This window comes from Lagenorhynchus albirostris, chromosome 2 (genome assembly GCF_949774975.1).
Source record: "Lagenorhynchus albirostris chromosome 2, mLagAlb1.1, whole genome shotgun sequence".
NCBI classification, from domain to species: Eukaryota; Metazoa; Chordata; class Mammalia; order Artiodactyla; family Delphinidae; genus Lagenorhynchus; species Lagenorhynchus albirostris.
In genome coordinates, this window is record NC_083096.1 from 50,546,550 (window position 1) to 50,570,178 (window position 23,629).

Here is a 23,629-nt window from a genome sequence, read left to right on the forward strand (position 1 = left end):
CATACATAGGTACCTTGTACTTCAGACCCTATTCAAGTTTTGCGAAATGTTTCTTAGAATAAACAGACCAATCCAGGATGATGTCTTTAGATTGTGGTGCCTCTTTAGTCTCTCTCATTCTGAAATAGTTCCCCAGTCTTCCCTTGACTTTCATGATGCACTTTTGCAGATTACAGAATGTAGAATATCTCTCATTTTGGGGTTTCAGTGTTTCCTGATGATTAGATCCAGACTCATTTTTGGTAGGAATATCCATGTTCTCTCCTTGCAACCTATCAGCGGGACCATGATTTTGATTAGTCATGGTGACGTTATTTATTTTGATCATTTAATTAAGATGGTATCTGCCAGTCTTCTCCATCGTAGTGTCTCTTGATTAATAATTACTTATGAATAAGTATTTTTTAGGGAGGTTCTTGAAACATGTACATAACTCGTGACTTATCAAACTTTCAAATTATTTATATATTCATTTATATAAATATGGACTCATGGCTTCCTATTTTATTCAATAGTTTTCTCCCTTTCCATATCTCTAACCTCATTCTCAAATAGTGAGAAACCTGGATTCCATTATCCTGACTATATTTACTTTTTTCCTAATTATTTATTTTGATGCTTGTATTTTCCAGATTTGTAAATGAGAGCCCGTTTAAGCTAGCCTTTGCGTTCTTTTGACATGCCCCACCTTCTCTGAGCATTGCCTTCTGGCATAGCTCTAGAGTCAGCTATTTTCCTGCCCCAGACCTGTTTCAGACCATTTCTCTAAGAAGTTCTGGTTCCTTTTAGTAGAGAATTGTATTTAGAAGCCAAGATCTAGGCACTAGATGTGCTATTGCTATTGGGGTGTTTCTGATCTCAAATCTTTTCATGGATAGAGTAGGGAATATTATATATTTTAAATTACATATCATATTTCATAATTAGTAATAAAAACAGATGTACATTTCCATCTATGTACATGAATACACCCAGGGCTGGCATCGTGGGCGTGAGATCTGTGTGGTTGCACAGGGCCCCTCACTTAGAAAGACAGCTGCACTTGGTTTAATGCTCTGCTCTCACCATCTTGAAATTCTTAATTTTGAACAATGGACCCCACATTTCCATTTTGCACAGAGCTCTACAAATTAAGTAGTCAGTTCTGAATACACCATAGGGTTCCTTTTAGTTTTTTCTCTTTCTATTTCTGTAACTCCTTTCTCTGATAGTAAGAAACCTGGCTGAAATTATGAATAAATTTACTTATTTGATTATGCCCCTTCTAGGTAACGAATTTCCCATAACTACTGCTTCCTCCCTGATGTGGATACTCTCCTCATGGCATCTAGGCTATGACACCCCATGCTGAGCCACCACTTCCACATGGTTGCACTTCCCACAATATTCAGGTTCTGACAGTTCATGCAAGACTGCTTCTCCATGGAGATGCCCTGCTCACCCCACTTGGACTCTGACACTCTCTTTCCCCACTGGCTGGCTGTCCTCCCCACACAAATTCTCCTTTACTTTGCTGGGCCTCTGACAACCCATTCCAAGCTGCCCCTCTGTAGGTATAGTGTTTATACAAACGAAGAAACAAATGGATATAGACTAGCCTAGAATAGAGAATATGAGTATATCACAAGAGTAAGCACTGTTTCCTGAAACTTTTTAAAGTTCAGTCATATATCAATGTATGTGTGTGTATGTGTGTGAACATACATGCATGTATGTGTGTGTATAACTGAATTGTATTGTAAAATATACTTTTTTACTATGGAGCAGGGTAAAATAAAATTCAAAAACCACTGGTACATACAGTATGATCCCAATTTTGCTTGAAAAAAGCAGACCCTGCCTCTATACACAAAGTAACAATATGAGGTGATGGATGTGTTAACTAACCTTATTGTGGTAATCATTTCACCTTGTATACCTTAACCTTATACGGTGCTATATGTCGATTATAACTCAATAAAGCTGGAGAAAAAAAGTGAACCAACTTTTAACAACTGAGGGGAGGCTTAAAGGACAATTTTCATTTCTTAATCTATGTTCTGTATTACTTTAATTCTTAGGACAGAGGAAGTTGTGTATTATTTATTTTAAAGATAAAATTAAAAATGTGTGTGTGTGTATATATATATATATACACACACACACAAACAAAAGAAAAAACTGAAAGGAAAAACACCAAAAATATTTATATCTGAATGGTGGTATTATAGACAACATTTGCATTCTTCTTTATAATTTTATACATTTTCTAAGTCTCCTGAAATGAGAATTTATTACTCTGGTAGTTTTCCATTTACATTTTCAAAAGAAATATATTTGACAAATTATTTGTAGAAATGATAGAAAGTAGAGATTTCTAATGTTCTATTAATAAATACTTAATGGCCACTTTGTGTATACCAGGCACTGTACTAAGTTGTTGGGAATACGCTGGTAAATGAGATCAACCCACTTCCTGCCCTCATGGACTTAGAATCTAATGAGGAAGACAGCTATTAAACAAGTAATTACAATAATGTGGGATAAGTGTTGGTAGCAGGTAGTGAATTTCTTGGAAAGTGCGTAGCAGCGTGAAGGTGAGGTAATCTAACCTAGACTAGGGTTTGGGAAGTCTTCCTAGGGGAAGATTTAGGCTAAGAGCTAAGAGCTAAGTAGGAGTTAGCCAGGCAACCTGAAAAAAGGACTGCATTTTAGGCAGAGGGAATATTGAGAAGTAAGTTCAGCTTGCTTCTTTTGCTGAAAGCAGACTCACAAGAGATGTAGTTGTGGAGCTGGAGAGGAAACAAGGAAGCTGAGGAAGGTCTGGCAAACCCTCTTAAGGGAAACATGCGAAAATGTCTTTGCAGCTTCTTCCATCTGCACTTGCAGCTTTTCTACATAGCTCAATGGAAAATATAGTAGTTCTTGAAGCCACTAAACTAGTCACTTATTCACTAAAGGGAGACACTTGTGTGTACAATAAAGGACGGCACTTCTATGAGATTTTCAGCTTCTTTTTTTTTTTTCAGGTCTTCATTTATTGCTAAAGGTTTCTCTTCAATTGTGAGAAAGTTTATTACTGATCACTTCAAAACATTAACATGCTGGGAAAGATCCTAATGCAGTAGCACAACTTACGTGCTCTACAGACATCATTCTCCAATTTGCCATTTATGGATGAGTAATATGCATTAAATAAACATGGTATTTTATGGCATTTGTATTGACTGTATTGATTAGGATTATAACAGAAAAACAGCTCAAAGTAGCTTAAGAAAAAAAATGGATTATAAATATAAATGCTTGTTTTTTCTCCCTGCATATCAATTCCCTCCTCTTCTTTGCTCCAAATGAGGGGAAACATGGCTGCCAAAATATCTTGCACTTTACATCTCACAGTCCAAGTTCTCAAAGAGGGGCTGGCCTCTCTCAATTCCAATTCCAAAATGTCCAGGGGAGGATTGTAATTGGCCAAGCTTGGGTCAGCTGACCATCCCTAGACCCATCACTATGGCTGGGGGTTTGAGAGTGAGGCAATTTTGTGTTGTTCTGAGAGCTTCACATACATTAACTCCTCATACAACCCTTAAAGGTATACATTATTATTAACCTCATATTATAGGTAAGGAAATTCAGAGAGGAGTTTTCAGAAGGAAGGCATAAACATTGTAGCAAATGCTGAAGTTTGCCCAAACAAAATGGTAGCACTTCTGGTATTCCCCTTCCCGCCTTTTCTGGTATTCCCCTTCCCCCCTTTTCTGGTAACTCTTCCCCATTACCCCATCCAGAGAAGTTTTCATGTTCTTCTGTGACTTGCTGTTTTATTTTTCAGTAAACTTTGGAGATCTTTTTAAGCCCTATATACCTATTTCATTCTTTTTTTTTCAACCAGTGCTTAGTATTACGTTAACTATTCCTATGTTGATGAACAGTTACTTTGGGTTAAATTTTTCACTATTAGAAACAATACTGTGGGATGAATTGGGAGATTGGAATCGACAGATATACACTAATATGTATAAAATAGATAACTAATAAGAACCTGCTGTATAAAAAAATAAATAAAATAAAATTAAAAAAAAAGTAGAATTAGGAATAAAAAAAAAAAGAAACAGTACTGTGTGGAACTTTCCTGGTGGTCCAGTGGTAAAGAATCCACCTTACAATGCAGGGGACGCAGGTTAGATCCCTGGTCAGGGAACTAGGATCCCACATGCTGCGGGGCAATTAAGCCCGTGCACCACAACTACTGAGCTGGTATGCCTCAACTAGAGAGCCCGTGTGCTGCAAAGTACAGAGCCCACCCGCCCTGGAGCCTGTGCACCACAACTAGAGAAGAGAAAACCTGCACACTGCAACTAGAGAGAAGCCCGCGCGCTGCAACAAAACATCGCACATGCCTCAGCAAAGATCCTGCATGCCACAACTAAGACCCGACGCAGCCAAAAATAAATAAAATAAATAAATAATAAATAAGTCTTAAAAAACAAACCAACAAACAAAACAATACTGTGGGAATTCCCTGGCGGTCCAGTGGCTAGGACTCCAGGCTTCCACTGCAGGGGGCCACGGGTTAGATCCCTGGTCGGGGAACTAAGATCCTACAAGCCATGTGGCGCAGCCAAAACAAAACAAAAAACAAAACAAAACAAACAAAACCAATACTGTGACCATACTTGAACATGTATCTTTGTGTAAATGTACAAGTAATTTTTAGGAATTGCTAGGTAAAAGAATATATGAATTGTACACATAGTATGTATATTGTGTTTACAAACTGAGTATATGTATTGATAGATACTGCTACAAAGACTGGTTTCAATTTACACATGGGCCAGTTTGTCCTTCATATTAACCTCAACAACTCTGAACAGGTAACTTCAAAAGCCTGGGGCATAGATAAGGGTTAATGTGGGCCCAGAGAAGGGACATCTAATCCAGCATGTCAGTTAAGCCTTCTTGGAGGAGGTGACTCCTAAGCTGAGTCTTAAAAAGACAAATAGGAGTTAGACAGTAAAAGAAGTGTGAAATGGATTAAAAAGTTAAAGGATGGAAAATATCTGGTGTTAGTGAGGATTTAGAGCAACCAAAACTCTCCTACATTACTTGTGAGAGTAAAATTGGTGAAGCCACTTTGGAAAACCATTAGATAGTATCTACTAAAGCTAAACATCACGTATCCTTTGTTCCAGAAAAATACCTAACAAAATGCATATCTATGGTCACCAGAAGACATGTACTAGGATATTCATATGAAAGCCATGCTCATCAGCAATAGAATGGATAAGTAAAGTATACTATAATCTCATACAATGAAACACTATACAGCAATGAAAAATAAATGATCTGCAAGTATAAATGAAAATATGAATGAATCTCAAACACATAATATTGGGTGAAAGAAGTCAGACACAATGATTACATACTGTCTGATTCCATTATATAAAGTACAAAAATATGCAAAAATCAATGTATGCTATTAAAGTCAGTATAGTGTTACCTTTGTGGAGTTGGGAGGAAATGCGTAGACTGAAAGGGAGCATGGAGAAGGCGTCTGAGGTACTGGTAATGTTCTGCTTTTGGACCGAGATGCTGATGACATGGGTGCATTTTAGTTTGTGAAATTCATCAAGCAGTACACACACACATGCTTTTCTATATGAACATTATGCTTCAATAAAAAGATGGAAATAAAAGAAGGGGGTATTTGCTTTCAAGACAGAGGAAACAGCGTAAGTACAGACACAGAGGCTTGGTGAGTTCACCTAGGAGCAGCCCTTAGAATGGAAAGAGAAGGAGACCTTGGGAGTGGGAAGGAGACAGAGGAAATTTACTCAGTAGTGGGAATAAGATTGGCCTGGGTCCCTTCTGATTCTAAGAATCTATGCTTTTATGATTAGCCCAAGGCCATATAGCTAGTTAATTGTCAAAAATTATAAGACCCTATGGAAGACTGAAAACATGACCATAATATTTTGCTGGTCCTCTTATTAAGAGGTGGAGCCTATTTCTCCATCTTTTAAAACTGGGCAGGCCTGTGACTTACCTTCATTAATAGAACGTGGTGGGAGTGATGTTGTGAGAGCCTTGGAGACTAAGACTCAAGAGATGATACAGCTTCCGCTCTTGCTCTCTTAGAATACTGAGCCACTGTGCTTTAAGGAAGCTCAGTGTTATGGCTTGAATTTGTTCCCCAAAATTCATATGTTGAAATCTTAACTCTTTTTTTTAACATATTTATGAGTATAGTTGCTTTACAATGAAATCTTAACTCTTAGTACCTCACCATATGACATTAAGAAATAGGGTCTTTACAGTACACACACACACACACACACACACACACACACACACACATACACGGAGAATGCCATGTGAAGATGAAGCCAGGGATGGGGTGATGCTATGCACCAAGGAACACCAAAGATTACCAGGAAACCACCCAAAGCCAGGAGGGAAGCAGAGAACAGATTCTCCATCACGGTCCTCAGAACGAACCAACCCTGCTGACACCTTGATCTCAGACTTACAGTCTCCAGAACTATGAGAAAATAAATTTCTGTTGTTTAAGTCACCCTGTGGTACTTTGTTACAGCAACCCTAGCAAACTAATATACCTCTTGTTCTCCAATAGGTTAGACTGTTTACATTAGCTTGCTAGGGCTGCCATAACAAAGTACCACAGATTGGGTGAGTTAACAGAAATTTATTTTCTCAATGTTCTGGAGACTGTAAGTCTGAGATCAAGGTGTCAGCAGGGTTGGTTTCTTTTGAGACCTCTCCTTGGTTTGTAGATGGCTGTCTTCTCCCTCTGTCTTCACATGGTCGTCCCTCTGTGTGTCTGTGTCCAAACTTCCTCTTCTTATAAGGACATCAGTCATACTGGATTAGGACCCTCCCTTAGGGCCTCATTTTAACTTATTTACCTCTTTAAAGACCCTATCCTCAAATACAGTCACTTTGTGAGGTACTGGAGGTTAGGGCTTTAACATATGAATAGGGAGGTGGGTATAATTCAGCCCACAAGAGGCCAGTGGAGGAGAACCAAGACAGCAGCACCAAATGCCAGATATGTGAATTGCCAACCTTTCATCTCAGCTGAGCCTCCAGCTGAATGCTGTTACATGAGTGAGCCTAGGTGAAATCAGCAGAAGAACTATTCAGACAATCCACACAATTGCAAGAAGGGATAAATCGCTATTGTTTTAAGCCACTAGGTTTTGGGATTGTTTCTTATTCAGCAATAGATAACTGAAAGAGAAACCCATTTCACATAAATTCTAAGCCAGTCTCAGTTCCACTACACTAGTTAGTGGTAGGCTACATGTTAAATGGATTGTTTAGTCAGCTATTTCATTATTACCATAGAAAAGGAGTGGTACTAATTTATTTTTTTTAATTAAAAAAAAATTTTTTTTTTTGCGGTATGCGGACCTCTCACTTTTGTGGCCTCTCCCGTTGCGGAGCACAGGCTCTGGACACGCAGGCCCAGCGGCCATGGCTCACGGGCCCAGCCGCTCCGTGGCATGTGGGATCTTCCTGGACCGGGGCACGAACCCGCGTCCCCTGCATCGGCAGGTGGACTCTCAACCACTGTGCCACCAGGGAAGCCCTGGTACTAATTTATTAATTTAAAATGAATAGATATTATTGCTACTAGTAACATTTATATAGCACTTTGCCAATTGTTTGAAATAGTCTCTTAATAATTTATAAAGTTTTTTAATCCAAGAAGTATTGAATCATAGACCCTTGGGGCTAAAAGGAACAAGAGGTCATTTAATCCATCTCCTTATCTTCAAAAAGAATGACTTATTCTATGCCGGCCAGATAAGAATCCTCCTTCTCACTGTCATCCAAAGAAACTTTAAAAATATCGCTCTGTAAATGGAACTGTATTTGGCCCTCTATAGGCCTTTAAAGATTTAATACAACAACAGTTCAAAGACAAACCATACATAAAACCCAAAGTACTGCATGTGCAAACAGCTTAAAAAGAATGGCTAAAAAGGATATGGTATGTACAGGCAATACTCGGACATACTATGGCTTCATTTCCATACCATTGCAATAAAGCAAATATTGCAATAAAGTGAGCCAAACAAATTTTTTGGTTTCCCAGTCTATGTGAAAAGTTATGTTTATACTCTACTGGAGTCTATTAACTGTGCAATAGCATTGTGTCTAAAAAAACGCCACAATATACAGACTTCAATTAAAAAATACTTTATTACTAAAAATGCTAATCATCATCTAAGCTTTCAGCGAGTCAGAGAAGTAACATCAAAGATCACTAACCACAGTGGCTCAGTGGTTAAGAATCCACCTGCAGGGGACACAGGTTCAAGCCCTGGTCAGGAAAGATCCCACATGCCGTGGAGCAACTAGGCCCGAGCGCCACAACTACTGAGCCCACGTGCCACAACTCATGAAGACTGTGCATCTAGAGGCTGTGCAACAAGAGAAGCCACAACAGAGAAGCCCATGCACTGCAATGAAGAGTAGCCCCCGCTCGCCGCAACTAGAGAAAGCCTGCATGCAGCAGCGAAGACCCAAAGCAGCCAAAAATAATAAAATAGATAAAATAAATAAATTTATTAAAAAAAAGATCACTAACTGGAGATCACCATAACAAATATAATAATAATGAAAATAATAGTGAAAAAAGATTGAAATGTTGCCAGAATTACCAAAATGTGCTACAGAGACACAAAGTGAGCAAACACTGTTGGAAAAATGGTGCCAACTGACTTGTGTGAAGTAGGGTTGCCACAAACCTTCAATTTGGTAAAAAATGCAAAATCTGTGAAGCTCAATAAAGCAAAGTGCAATAAAATGCGGTTTGCCTGTATATACAACAGAATTTTATTCATGAGAAAGAAGGGAATCTTGCCATTTGTAACAACATTTGTGTTAAGTGAAATAAATCAGACAGAGGAAGAAGACTACTTGTATGATTTCGTTTATATGTGGAATCTTAAAAAGCCGAACTCATAAAAACGTAGACTAGAAAGATGGTTAGTAGGGGCTGAGGGGGAGGAGGGGGAGGAGGATTGGTATTGGTCAAATGATACAAACTTCCAGTTACAAGATGAATAAATTCTGGGGCTCTAATGTACAGCATAGTGATTATAGTTAATAATACTGTATTACATACTTGAAAGCTGCTAAGAGAGTAGATCTTAAATGTTCTTACCATAAAAAGAAATGGTAATTATGCGCCTGCTAGAGGTATTCGCTAACTCTATGGCAGTAATAATTTTGCAGTATATAAGTGTATCAAATCAAGGCACTGTACACCTTAAACAATGTTATATGTCAGTTAAATCTCAATAAAACTAAAAAAAGTGCTGGTTGGCCTGGGGTGACCCAGCACTGGAGCCTACAGGCCCTTTGGTGGGGTTGATGGCAGACTCTGGGAGGGCTCACGCCAGGGAGTGCCTCCCAGGGCTTCTGCAGCCAGTGTCCTTGTCCCCGCGGTGAGCCACGGCCACCCCGCTTCTGCGGGAAACCCTCCAACACTAGCAGAATAGCACACATGATTGCAAAATGTGGTAAGCTTCATGACATTGGTCTTGGCAACGATTTCATGGATATGACACCAAAAGCACAGGCAACAAGAACAAAAATAAACAAGTGCAACTACATCAAACGAAAAAGCTTCCGCACAGCAAAGGAAACAATCATCACAGTGAAAAGGGAATGAGTGTCGCTATACTGGGACCCACATTTCAAGATTTGGCAACAAATGTGGATCGCAATATCAGCAGTCTTTCTCTGATTTTTGTGGGCCGTGACTCTGGATATTTGGGTGGCTCTGTGATTGGTGGAGTTCTTTTTGACAATATGAATCATTTTCTTCTTTTGGGGGTGTCAATGTTCGCTACCACAATTGGTCTTTATCTTGTTCCATTTTGTAAGACTGCGGTGTTACTGATTGTCATGATGTCCATCTTTGGTGTTTCAATTGGCATTCTGGATACAGGTAATCCTATTGCTGGGAATAAACCTAACAAGGAGAAGACAAGCATACAAAGCCCAGGGACATTACTGGATATGTGCTGGCCCATAAAATGGTATAAGTTTTGTGAAAATTGTGAAACCACAAAGCAGTCTCAATAACTGATGACTAGTTTAAAAGTTTCTCTGTTTTATATAAATATATAAAATAGAAAGGATAATAAGAACAAAATAAAGATTAACAGGTATAGAATTCAATGCATTCCTCCTTCAGTAAAAAATTTCTGGGGCTTCCCTGGTGGCGTAGTGGTTGAGACTGCCTGCCGATGCAGGGGATGCGGGTTCGTGCCCCGGTCCGGGAGGATCCCACATGCCACGGAGCGGCTGGGCCCGTGAGCCATGGCTGCTGAGCCTGTGCGTCCGGACCCTGTGCTCCGCAACGGGAGAGGCCACAGCAGTGAGAGGCCCGCGTACTGCAAAAAATTCTGTACTTGTACCATAGAATAAAACGTTGAGTTTAAAAAATAAATAAATAAAAATAAATAAAGCTAAAAAAAGAAGAAAAATGCTACATATGAAATTACATTTTTCTTCCAATTTATCTACACAAATATTTTGAGCCCATGTAGATAATATAGACAGAGATTAACATAACTATACAAACATATGCATTATATAGGTAAAAGAAAAGATTTTGAGAAACATGACAGCTCCCAAATATTTGAAGGGCTGTTGTGTAGAAGAAAAGTGAAATTTATTCTGTGTAGCTACTGGGTGGAACTAGGACCAGGGGTGAAACAGATGGAAGTTTCAGGGTGGCATGTGTCAGTTTACCTTTAAGAAGAACTTTCTGACAATTAGAACTCTTCAAAATAAATGGGCTCCCTCACTGGAGTTATTGTACAGGGAATTCCAGAAGATTATCCTAGATGACCTCTAAGGTTCTTTCTAACCCTATGACATTGAGCCGTATGTCAAAATTAAACACATTTGGGGGATGTAGAAGGAGGTAATTGACTTTTATAGGCAAATAATTGTTAACCAGCTGTGGTTATTTTAGGTAGGGGCCAAGTAGAGTACAGGGAAACTATTATGTCTCTATGGATAAGTCTGAGATTTTCCTAAGAGGGAGGCAGGATCTGAGTAGAACCCTGAATACTGTAACGGGAGTCATTTGGGCACCATATTGGGGAGAATCTGAGTATTGCAAAAGTCAGAGTTAAAAGGAAGACATCCTAGAAATAGGCCTATTGGATAAAACATATATGCCTGCTATAGAAGGGGTGGGTATTTGAGGAACAGGAGCTGATGAACATTAGGCAATTATAATCCAGTGTATCCTGGAAAATAATTTTGAAACATCAGGTGAAAAATTTAGACATTGTACATGATGAAGGGGAGGGGAAGCACAATCAAAGCAATGAGAGGAAGAAGTATTTTTCTTTTAGTGAATTGCTTGGTGAGGAACCTAGAAAGAAAAGGGTAGCAGCAGGAGAATCCAGCAGAGAGATGATCTGAGTCTAAATGAACACTGTATCCATATAGACAGAGAGAAAGAAATATTGACTAATATGGGAGAAAATGTAAGGATGTGGCAATAGCCTGGAAATCCAGATGGGTAAAGACAGGGACCAGTGAAGCATTGCTTACCAGTTCCCTGCTTCTGGAAATAGTGGTATTACTCCGATTATAGGGAAGGTAAAGATGATGAGCATCTATGTCTTCATTGTGCCTTGTTGGTGTTGACGATGGGTTTGATTTTTGGGGCCGTCCCCTGGCCACTGCTCGGGTGAGGCTGTCCCTGTGCTACTGTGTACCATCCCTGCTCCTGTTTTTCATCTGGTTTCTGCACCTGCCTGGAGTTCACAGCTGCCCTCATTTCAGCTTGAGCTAATACTACTTGGGATTGTTTTAAATGTTTTAATCGTTTTAAATGTTTAATTGTAATTCTCAGGTGAGTCACTTGGGCTTGGTTACATTGAGATGAAATAGTGTCCTGCACCTAAGTAAGTAGGTTTCTCCCTGGTCTTTCAACACCCCCCCACCCCAATTCTGAAAATTCCCATTTCACTTTGAAAAACATCTCCACTTACAAGATATTTGCTTCAGTCTAGGCAGGATCTTAAGACTCTCTGGTAGAGGAATATTCATATGCTAAACAAAGGTAATATTTCACATGCAATAGTTCACATGTGCAGGTAACTGGTGATGACCAGGTAGGAATGACTAATAAAGTGATATATGATTCCACCTGTTTTTATTGGTTGATTGGTGTTTTTGTTTTTAGTTAAATAAAGGTGGCAGGTGGTGGATAGGGGCTCACATGAATAAATACTGTAGACTTCGTTCTATTATCTAAGCATATACCACTTGAAAAAAATTAGGCCTGGAAAAGTTGATGGATTTCTGAAAACATTACATTTTTTGTACTAATAGTAAGTGCTTGTATGACGCTTTGACGCTTTTTATATGCCAAATACTTTTTTTTTTTTTTTTTTTTTTTGCGGTACGCAAGCATGTGGGATCTTCCTGGACCGGGGCACGAACCCGTGTCCCCCGCATCGGCAGGCGGACTCTCAATCACTGCGCCACCAGGGAAGCACCCAAATACTATTTTAAGTGCTTTATGTATATTAACCAATTTAATTCTCACAACAGCCCTGTGAGGTAGGTACTGTTGCTATCATCATCACTTCACAGATGAAGAACTGATGCACAAAGAGGTTAAATATTTGTCTAAGAGCAAACGAATATTGAGCCCAGTTTTGACCTCAAGCACTTAAGTGCCTCCCTTAACCACCGCACTATACTACACTTACCCATTACATACTATGAAAGAAAGAGAAGCCAGACCATTATCCCCCAAATTAAATTCTCTCAGATAATGAAAATCAAACAACAAACCAAATCATGGCTCTATGACCACCTTTATCCCTTGTCAATGATTTTTTTTTTCAGTAGTTGCAACACTTCAGGAATTAAAAGGAAAAGACAAAGTATTTAAACACAGGAAAACTTTGACCAAATGGAAAATTCATATTGTATCCAGTGCTAAAGCATAGTGTTTCTGTTCCCATCTGGTGGGCAATTTCAGTTATTTCTGGTCATACCCTGGATGGCAACGGAATAATTTCAGAGGACTTTCATAGTAGTGAGTATTAATGGTTCATCTAAGGTCAGCCCGGTTCTATGAAAGACATGTAAAGGAGAGCTGTATCCACCTTTTTCCCTGAAATTTATCTTCCCAATGGTTGTTTCGTTGCTTCTTTGCAATGGCTCCCACATCCTCTGCTTTAAAGCAAATTTTCAGTGTGGTACCTCCAATAGTTGATGCTTTTTATAAAGGAAATAGGGAAGCTAAATGAATAGCTAAAGAATAATTATCAAGTTCTTTGAGAATGTAAAAAACTGGATCAATATTAACATGCAAGAATGCTCAGTAGGGGGGAGATGATAAGTGAATATTTATACATGTATATGTATGTGTGCGCGCATTAAAAACATTTCTGCTTGAGTCACTGTCTTTAGACAACATAAGTTAAAGATAAGTTCTCATTCAGAAACAGGGTCAAAGGTAGTTTTATTTTTCTCCTTTGTCATCAAAGGAGACCTGACCACGTGCACTATATATAAAGCATGCCGGTAGGAAGATTAGCTTTACTGTCAAGCAATATAAGGGTAACAGAAACACACGTGGTTACACGGTAAAGGAGTTCAAGAGGAATTCATGGTAATACGATAGGAGGAACCGGGTCATAACTGCTTCTCCAATGAGACTGTAGAGTGCAGACAACCGAAGCGAGTGCAACTTAACATTATGAAATAGTTTCAAAAAATTACAATGAAATAATGTACCTTTTTATTAGCTTCATGTAAATTTTATATCATTTACTTTTGACTGTAGGTCGGCTTGGTGACGAGGGTATTTAAAGGAATTCTCCCGGGCATTTTAGGGACCCTCACCTGGATGGCAAGCACCAAACGCCTTGTGCTTTTCTGTCCCAACTGTGCCTGCTAAAGAGCGAGCTGTGCACCTGGGGCGCTCAGCGCGACTGATTGATTTGACAGGTGGAGGTGGGACAGGGAAGGCTCTAGACCGACCAACCCTAAAAAAGGCGGTAGCATGTAGAAACGAACGTGGGAGGAGGTGGCTAAGGCGGATTCGGATGTGGGAGGCCGAGGTGCCGCGAACGAACCGAAGGGCCGAAAGACTTGAAGCAGCTGTAGGCGTGCCAGTGAGGTAGGTACGGGGGCGAACCCACCCTCCGAGGAGAAGGGAGCGCGCGGACAAGCCGGGGCCGGGGCGGGGCGGGGCGGGGCGGGGCGGGGCGGGGCCGGGCCGCCGGGAAGCCCTCCCTCCGAGTAGCGGAGGTGACTGGTCGGGTGGGGGGCGGGAGACGCTCTGTCCCACGCTCTCCTAGTGCTCGGTGGTTTAAAGATGGCGGCGGCGGCAGCGTTGAGGGCGCGGAGCCGCGGAATGGGGAGGGAAAAGGAGAATCTGTGAGGCGTCGAGAGGCAGCGCGGCGGCTGCTGTGAGGAGTCGGGTGGGGAGACGCCGGTGGCCGGACCGCTCAGGGCCGGGGCCTCGACTGGGAAGGAGAGGCCGGAGCAAGCGCCTGGAGCCCGAGGCCGGAGCCGAGGAGGAATGTGACCACGGGTCGGCGGGGGCGCGGGAGTACGCAAGTGCAGGGATGGGGCAGCAGGTGGGCCGCGTCGGGGAGGCTCCGGGGCTTCAGCAGTCGCAACCCCGCGGGATCCGGGGCAGCAGCGGCCAGGCCCTCCAGCCGCAGGCGGGACCTGGCGGGGCGCACCGCAGAGGCCGGCTTCAATATCTTCACCCAGCACGGTGAGTGTGTCCGGGAGCCGGCGTGAGGGCGTGGGGAAGGCCGGAGGTGGGGTTGAGGCGGGGTGGGAGGCAGACAGGCAGCTCTAGGGGGTCGAGGGGTGCCCAAGAGTGGGGGCGGAATCTGCTGCCATCTGGGCCAGTCACGGGAGGCGAGTCACACCCCTCCCCCCCTCCCGTCTCCAGCCTGGCTGGCAGCTCCCGGGGGCGGAGGAGGAAAGAGAAGTGGTCTTAGGGACCTTGGATGGGCTGTCTTCTGCACTGGGACGCGACTGTGGGGCTCGGGGAAGACGGTGGATAGTGTCCTCAGGGGAGAGAAGGATGAAGGGAGGTGTGAGCTCAGTCCAGGTGTTAGTAGAAGTCGGTCGTTAGCGAAGGGAGCATGAGTTGTGCCTCGAGGGATTGGGAAATAGGAACTGAATCTCAGCAGGTAGTGGCCTTTGAAGTATATACGTATAAATCAGGCAATGAGCAGTGTCAGGATAGTGAACAGTGTCCTGAAATACCCTTCTACGGGAAAGATAAGGGTAGTATCTTAGCACTTTGAATTTCTTTTTTTTTTTTTTCAAACTGGAAATGAAGGGCTTTGCCAAACCATCCTCTGTTCTGCTCTTTTGAGTAGGACACATTTCTGAGATGGCTGGCAGGGGTTAGAGGTTGGTGGGCATCGTTAGGACTTTGGATACAAACAAGAGTTTTTCTTCCTACCAGGTGTGCATATATATATATATACACACACACACACACACACACACACACACACACACATACATATTTACATCCTCTATATGGTCTGGAACCTATTACTTTGTCCTTATTATCAAGGTATTTTTAAAACAGTTGTCTCCAGACTTGTGATCACGTACTCCAAGAATTTATGTATCTTTATTACTGTACTAATGGGTAACTTAGAAATGTACACAGAAACAGAATTTAAGAAAGGATGCAATGAAAAAATAAATATAACAAGAGTTCTAATAAATTTTTTCCAGCAGCCCAGTGGATCCTTTTGCACTTCCTCTGAGCTGCACCCACACCACTTTTGAGGCCACTTGTCTAGAGGAAGGAAGAATGGAGAAGGGGGAAAAAAACCAAAATTAACCTTCATGGAGTTGAGATACCCTAAGACCTGAGAGAGGCTGAAGAGATAGATGTGACTTCTGTATAAAGAACTGGCTAGTTGAGGTTGGATGAGAGGTAGCAAACTGGACTTTCACTGAAGAGCCATATGGAAAATAATAAAAGATAAAGGAGGGTATTCTATACTGTGTAGTGTAGGGAAGACGAGGAAGGAAAAGAAGTGTGAACTAGTCCTCAGAAATGGAGTTTTGGAGGAAGTTAAGACAAATGATAGTATACAGAGAAAGAGATGAACCTTAGAAGCTGTGGCTGCTAGGTGAGTTGTATCAGAGTTCTGGGTTTGGACTTTGTGAACAACCTGAGTTTCCTAATGGAAGAGGTATAGGTGATTTGGGCCATTCAGGAGTTACGTGTCTACTCTAAAAGATGTGAGTGAGCTTCTCTTCCAGGTATATAAACATTTTATGAAGGTGCCATATAAGTTAGTCTGTATCGAAATCACTTCCAGAAACATAGGAAAGAATGGGTAAATAGTTTTCAGGGAAGAAATGATCCAAGTAGCTTTGCTTTGTGGGACGTGTTAGTTATGTATTAAACTTGGCCCAGTAATGGTGATCCTCTTCCTCTAGCATCTATTCAGGATGTAAGATTTTCTGAGAAGGAGGAGGTCATGAAGAATGGAATAGGAGGAGATTTTGAAGGATGAATAGGATTTGGATCTATGGAGCAAGAAAAAGAGGGCAGGCTGTGCAGGAGAAACAAGTGTGAACAATTGAAATGAATGTAATTTGTTGATGGACTAGTGAGGAGACACATCTGTCATGAGTTAAGCAAATCCTCTAGGAGTGAATCCTAGAGCAGAAATTGCAAGAATCAAGTTCTGGTCTTGGCTCCACCTGGCTGGGTGATTTAGTCACTTAACATCTTTGGGTTTCTTTATCTGTTAAATGTTGGATTGGATGATCTCTAAGGTACCATCTGACTCTTAAGATGTTACGATTCTACTGATAATTGAGAAGCAGTGGGAAGAAAACTTTGAATACGTTGGGTTATGGGCTGGGTTATTGAAAATGTGGCAGAGGAGTTTATATCCATTTACCTGATTGGTTAGTTTATAGGCTATGTAAAGAAAGCCAAGTGTGAGGTGCTGAAAGCCTTGGCCTTGAGTGGAGGCAATGGAAACAGGTGGGGTGAGTTTGAGGGATATTTCATGCATTCAACAAAGAAAAGTTTTTTGAGCACCTATTATGTACTGGGCCCTGGGGATGTTGCTGTGAGTATAACAAGGTCCCTGTCCTTGTGGAACTTAATGATTTTATGATTTGGTTTAGAGGATGAAAGAAGAAAGGACGACTTTGGAATACTTAGGCATTCTGCCTGGATTTGAAACCTGGCTTGACTGCTTATTATCTTTGTGACCCTGGACAAGTTATTTAACCTTTTTGTGCCTTGGATTCTTCATTTGTAAAATGGGGATAATAAGAATACCCGGTAATAATAGTACCTAGATTAATGAGTTAATATGTACAAGGCACTTAGGATAGTGCCTGGCATGTAGTAAGGGCTAAATATGTGTTGGCCCCGGCCATTACTACTACAACAACTACTACAATTAAAAATAGGGATGAGTCAAAGATAATAGGTTTTGAAATTGGCTGTATTGACAAGTTTGGAAGTTAGAAGCTGATTGAAAGGATGGGAATAGGGTAAGTTTGTTGCCAAAGACTAGTATGTAAAGAATAGAATTGGCAAATAATATAGGAAACAAAGGTTAAGTGATTACTGTTTTTAGACAGATGGGTGTTTATAAACTTTTATAGCTCAGAGTTTCTCAACCTTGGCAGTTATTGCCATTTTGGGGTGGGTCATTCTTTGTCGTGGGGGTCTGTCCTATACTTTGTAAGATGTTTAGCAGCATCCTTGGCCTCTGCTCACTAGATGCCAGTAGCACCCCTTTCTGGCAAACTACCTCACCGCCCCCCCCCCAGTTGTAACAACCATAAATGTTTTCAGACATTGCTAGATTGCCCCTAGATGAGAACCACTGCTTAGAAACACATGATAAATTCTGGTTTGAATGAATAAATTCAATTAGATTCAAAAGCTTCTCAGTGGACCTGTTGTTTGACATTTACACAAAAAACCTGGCAACTAGTGTACAAGTCACTGTCTTGAGTTTCAGTATTGAGGTATTAGCACATAATTTCATATACGAAAGTTAGGTTTGACTGTTGAGTTTACATGTAGGTTTAAATATAGATTAAATATTGTATGTAGTCAGTAAAAATGTATGTACGTTACAGAAATGGGTTTATCAGAGTCCATGATTTTTCTTCTGTAGATAAAAGAAATGGTGTTTTCTCATTGAAAATGATATTTTTTATTAATATGTAAGTTGTTATAATAATTTGCTTTGCCAAAAATGCCTTTTGTGAATGTAATTTAGAAGGAATAAAAATAATTGGGCTGTTTTTTGGTATGAAAGAGGTGAGTGCTGTGTGATTTTTCTGAAATCTGCTATTGAACCTTTTTGGTGAGCTGATGTTTTGTGACTAGTAATCTAGGGTTAAATACCTCCTTGTCTTTTTAATATCTGACATACATTACAACAGTTCAGTGATTTCACTTCAACTTTACTTCTTTCTCTCACTCATTTGCTGTAAATGCTATTAAAAATTAACCTTAAATTGTGAATTTTTGAGTAATAAAACTTTTCCCTTAAACTCATCAGTTTAAGTGGTCTGATTTCTTTATTTAGGATTTGTAGTTCATGTTTTAGTCTTTGCAGAATGAAAGATGTCGGCACCACAGGTTGAAAATGATACTGTAGAAAAGAACAGGAAGGCCGTTGCAAGGGAATTTTAATTATGGTGACCTAGTATAGTGGCTACTGATTCTTATGAGAACCAGACTTGTAAAAAGAAATCAGCTATTAGGTTTTTGCTAACCTCCAAATCTGTGTAAGTTACAGGTATCTGGGTGTGTCTGTATTTTTAGAAAAGTGACAAAATAATTTGTGGTACAGATTCTTTTATCACAGCCCAATTGACAGTAAGGTCTCAGGTAAATTTTGAAGTCTGAAGTTTCTCCTTAAGGGTCTTCAACTTGCTTTAAAAAGAAAAACCAGCATCTTTTCCCCTTGCAATTACTATACTATATCATTTTTTTTCTCTTTACTCTCTCTGTCAAAATCAGTAATGATGACATTTGTGTAGTTTTTTTCTTGAGTTTATGAACACCTTTTATTTCCTTTATCTTATTTGATCTTTACAATTACAGTTGGCCCTTGAACAACATGGGTTTGAACTTTCAGGGTCCACTTACAGGCAGATTTTTTTCAATAAATATGTACTATAGTTTTATCACAGTTGGTTGAATCCAGGGATGCCAAACCTGGATATGGAGGACCACCTGTAAAGTTATAAGAGGATTTTTGACTTCGTGGAGCATTGGTGCCCCAACCTCCTAGTTGTTCAAGGGTCAGCTGTACTCTGAAATAGGTGGGGACAGATACTAATCTTCCCATCTTATAGATGAAGAGTTAAGAGAATTAAGTGACTTCCCAAGGGCATACAGCTGTTAAGTTATGGGCCTGAAAACTCAAGCCTTTGTCTCCAAATCTTGCCATAGTGTAGAGATTTAGAGAACATGGGTTTTATTTTATTTTATTTTTTAAAATGCATTAAAAATATTTTTATTTGGTTGCATTGGGTCTTAGTTGTGGCAGGCAGGCTCCTTAGTTGTGGCATGTGAACTCTCAGTTGTGGCATGCATGTGGGATCTAGTTCCCTGACCAAGGAGCGAACCCAGGGCCCCTGCACTGGGAGCGTGGAGTCTTAACCACTGTGCCACCAGGGAAGTCCCAAGAAGATGGGTTTTAAAATTAGATACAATTGGGTTCAGATCCTGCCTTGTGTCTGACATTAGTAAGTGGTTTACAACTCCAACCTCAGCAGGTTGTTGAATTAAATGATAAAATTTTGTAAGGCTCTAAGTGCTCAGTAAATGTAGTTTTGTTGTTGTCATTGTTATTTACCTCAAGATGGTTGTCAAGATTACATGAGTCTAATGTGAAAATGTTTTGTAAACTAACTCAAACGCTGCTATTGTCATCACGATAGCATGCTAAAGTGTAGAATTGTCTTAGTATTTATATATATATATTAAATTAATTAATTTATTTTTGGCTGCGTTGGGTCTTCCTTTCTGTGCATGGGCTTTCTCTAGTTTCGGTGAGCGGGGGCTACTCTTCATTGCGGTGTGCAGGCTTTTCACTGCGGTGGCTTCTCTTGTTGTGGAGCACAGGCTCTAGGCGCGTGGGCTTCAGTAGTTGTGGCACACGGGTTCAGTAGTTGTGGCTCGTGGGCTCTCGAGCACAGGCTCAGTAGTTGTGGCACACGGGCTTAGTTGCTCCGCGGCATGTGGGATCTTCCTGGATCAGGGATCACACCCTTGTTCACTGCATCGGCAGGCAGATTCTTAACCCCTGCGCCACCCGGGAAGTCCAGCATTTATATTTTAAGTCTCTGTTTTGTCTAAGTCTCTATTTTTCTCTTAAGTGACTCTTGATTATTAAAGGACTTTCAGAAAGCAGCAAAAAGGTAGGGAAATTTTGGGGATCTGAAATCACCTTAGACCTGCCTTCCTTGAGGGTAAATGTTATCTTCTTAGGATTATTTGTCTTATGGGTCTTTCTTACTCTTTTCATACTGTTGTTTTTCTTCCTTCACAGAAGTTGAACTAGAAACACAGGCCAAGGCATATGTAAAGTTTAGGTTGAGACCTCATTCTAAGCTGGCACATTTGTTTGCTAGTTAATATTTAATGATTTTTTATATTGTAATCTCCTTCATCTGACATCCTTTAAGAACTTTTTGTGCCTCCTTGTATTATTTTTACCTCTGGTTATAAAGTTTCTTGTTAAAAGCATTTTTTTTTTTTCGCAGTACGCGGGCCTCTCACTGTTGCGGCCTCTCCCATTGCGAAGCACAGGCTCAGCGGCCATGGCTCACGGGCCCAGCCGGTCTGCAGCATGTGGGATCTTCCCGGACTGGGGCACGAACCCGTGTCCCCTGCATCGGCAGGCGGACTCAACCACTGTGCCACCAGGGAAGCTAAAAGCATGTTTTAGTAGAACTTTTATATTCTTAATTTTGTGAGTCAATTTGGGCTTTTTCTCATATACTATGTGTATAAGATTTCAAAATACGTAATGTTAACCTCATCAATCTTAACAGATTTCTTCTGGAATAGATAAATTTGGAGTGTCACTGTTGATACTTCACCAGATCATATAGAACAATTCTCAAATTTTAGTGTGGAGACCCAGATTGTTGGGTCCCATCCCCAGAGTTTATTTAGGTCTGAGGTGGGATCTGAGAATTTGCATTTTTGATAAGTTTTCAGGTGTTGCTGTAGGCTGCTGGTTGGGGCCACACTTTGAGAACTGTTGGTAATGTGAGATTAAGAAGAGTGGTGGATTGAAAGTAATTCAAAGATTGTCAGTTGTCAGAAAACATAATGTATTAACTCTTCTACTTAAAACTGGTTCAGAAGTCCATTTGTTGCAAGTCTAGTGTCCACATGCAGGTGTCCACTGTCTTATGCCACTTTTTTTGCGGCAGGAAGAGATGCTTTGGCCTCAACTTTTTTTCTTAAATCTCTAAAAGTTCATATGTAGAAGGTCTGTTGAGAGGTGCACTTTTGAAAGAATCTTGTGTCAGGAAAAGGGAGTTAAGACACACAGAGTTCTGCTGACAGACTTAGAGTGGGCCTTAGTCCCTGGAAGAAGCTGTGAAGAAATAATTGCCACTTATTGAGTGCTGTGTGCCAGGCATGTTCTGAGTACTTAATTGCAGGGTTTTTTTCACTTAAACCCCATAAAACCTTGCTTGCTCAAATTGAAAAAGATAAAGAGACCAAAGAAATTGGGATACCTATTTGTGATTCTGTAGTTATGTGTGATGATGCCTAGTTTCCTTTTGGAGCTTGTGTATATGTACATATGTATATGTATGTGTGTGTATATAGGAAGATTTTTAGTCTTTTTTTTTTACCCTATCTCTCTTGAGACCAATGATGAGGGTTTCAGAATGGTAGACCAGGGTTAGATCTATATACTTACTCTGTGGCTATGGATTGAGACTTAGATGTTATGGCCTAACAAATGGAGCAGTAGGCGCTCACAGTGCAATTTGAAATCTCATGGTAATGTTGAACTATTGGCTTAACCTCTAGACTTAGTATTACTAATGTTTCTTATTTAAAGACTTTATATCCCCCACTCCTTCTTGATAGATTACAACTCTCCTTTTCTCCTTGTATTGGAATCTATGTAGCCACTTAAAGTGATCTATTTAGTTTATTAATATGCAACTTATAAAGACATTTCTTTTTCCTTTTTAGGTAGTATGATAGAATTAAAAAAAACTAGTTTAACACTTGAGTATTTTCTATGTTTCTTTATTCAGTTATTTTACAGTAATTGCCTGTGTTAATATCTCAGAATTTTTAGGTATAATTTAGAATTGCTGTCCAAAAGAATGATGTTGCTTAAGTAGATATTGATGAACACTCTCATGAAACAGTTAATAAACTAGTCTTGTGTGTCGGTGAGTGGGGAAGTGTGATATTTTGTATAATAACTGTTGGTTACTAATCTCTGCCTTTTTGGGTTGAGGGCATAATTTCAGTATGTAAATTTGTGATCATTGTACTAATTAGAATGATTTCTCAGTTCTTTTCTTTTTTTTAAATAAATAAATTTATCTATCTATCTATTTATTTATTTTTGGCTGCATTGCGTCTTCGTTGCTGTGCACGGGCTTTCTCTCATTGCAGCGAGCGGGGGTTACTCTTCGTTGCTGTGCGCGGGCTTCTCATTGCGGTGGCTTCTGTTGTTGTGGAGCACGGGTTGTAGCGCACGAGCTTCGGTAGTTGTGGCTCGCGGGCTGTAGGGCACAGCCTCAGTGGTTGTGATGCACGGGCTTAGTTGCTCCGCGGCCTGTGGGATCTTCCCGGACCAGGGATCAAACCGTGTCCCCTGCACTGGCAGGCGGATTCTTAACCACTGTGCCACCAGGGAAGTCCCAGGTCAATTATTTTCAATTGAACTCTCACTCAAATAAATGCACAGATAAATGCACGTTAACTATAATACTGTGACAAATTTTATTTTGGTCGCTTAAAAAAATGAGACCTATATTGAGCTTCTTCTCTGTCTTTGCTTTGTTCTGTAAATGTGCGGAGTCTATGGTGGTGGTACTGCGGGCTCCTCTGTAGTGAACTCTGCCAGTATTGGCTTTTGATCCAGCAGAACACAAAGCTCAGCAGGCCCAGGCAATTTATATTCCCTGGTTTGCTTTTCCAAGGAGAGGGAGGATTTAGAAAACCTTTCACTTGATGTGGTCAAGGTCAAAGAAAATTTTCTGTGGCTTAATATAATATACAATATGTACATATACAGTTTTGTTAACATGTTCCTTTCTATATGCTATTTCCAGCAAGTTAAAATAACAATACTGAGTTAGTACTAAAGATTGCCACTTAGCATTTTGTGGTTCCAGATAATTATTAAGAAAACTTGGTAATTTTCTTAGGGAAACTTAAAAATTTTCCTAAGACTAGCAGTACTAACAGGCATAATTCATATCACCGATCTTTTTCTTATAGGAAAGAAGCGTTGACACTTGAAGGTTTTTGTTATAGTAACTTTCTTTTATTAATGTTGAAATTTGCATTTTTTAATTGTGTGAAAATATATAAAGG

The 23,629-nt window shown here is 40.3% G+C and overlaps 1 protein-coding gene and 1 long non-coding RNA gene across 2 annotated transcripts in view; both read left to right on the forward strand.

The window, feature by feature from the left end:
* The window catches only part of LOC132515811 (uncharacterized), a 46,853-nt gene extending 43,678 nt beyond the window's left edge, over positions 1 to 3,175 (forward strand). Inside the window, exon 3 of the long non-coding RNA XR_009539193.1 lies at positions 3,009 to 3,175. This is a non-coding gene — a long non-coding RNA (uncharacterized LOC132515811). The remainder of the gene's footprint in view (positions 1 to 3,008) is intronic.
* An 11,167-nt stretch (positions 3,176 to 14,342) lies between these two features.
* ABL2 (ABL proto-oncogene 2, non-receptor tyrosine kinase) overlaps positions 14,343 to 23,629 on the forward strand; it is a 100,462-nt gene continuing 91,175 nt past the window's right edge. The window contains 2 exon segments of the mRNA XM_060132512.1: positions 14,343 to 14,704; positions 14,706 to 14,785. Of these exon segments, the coding sequence (XP_059988495.1) occupies positions 14,631 to 14,704; positions 14,706 to 14,785 (154 nt within the window). The 5' untranslated portion in view covers positions 14,343 to 14,630.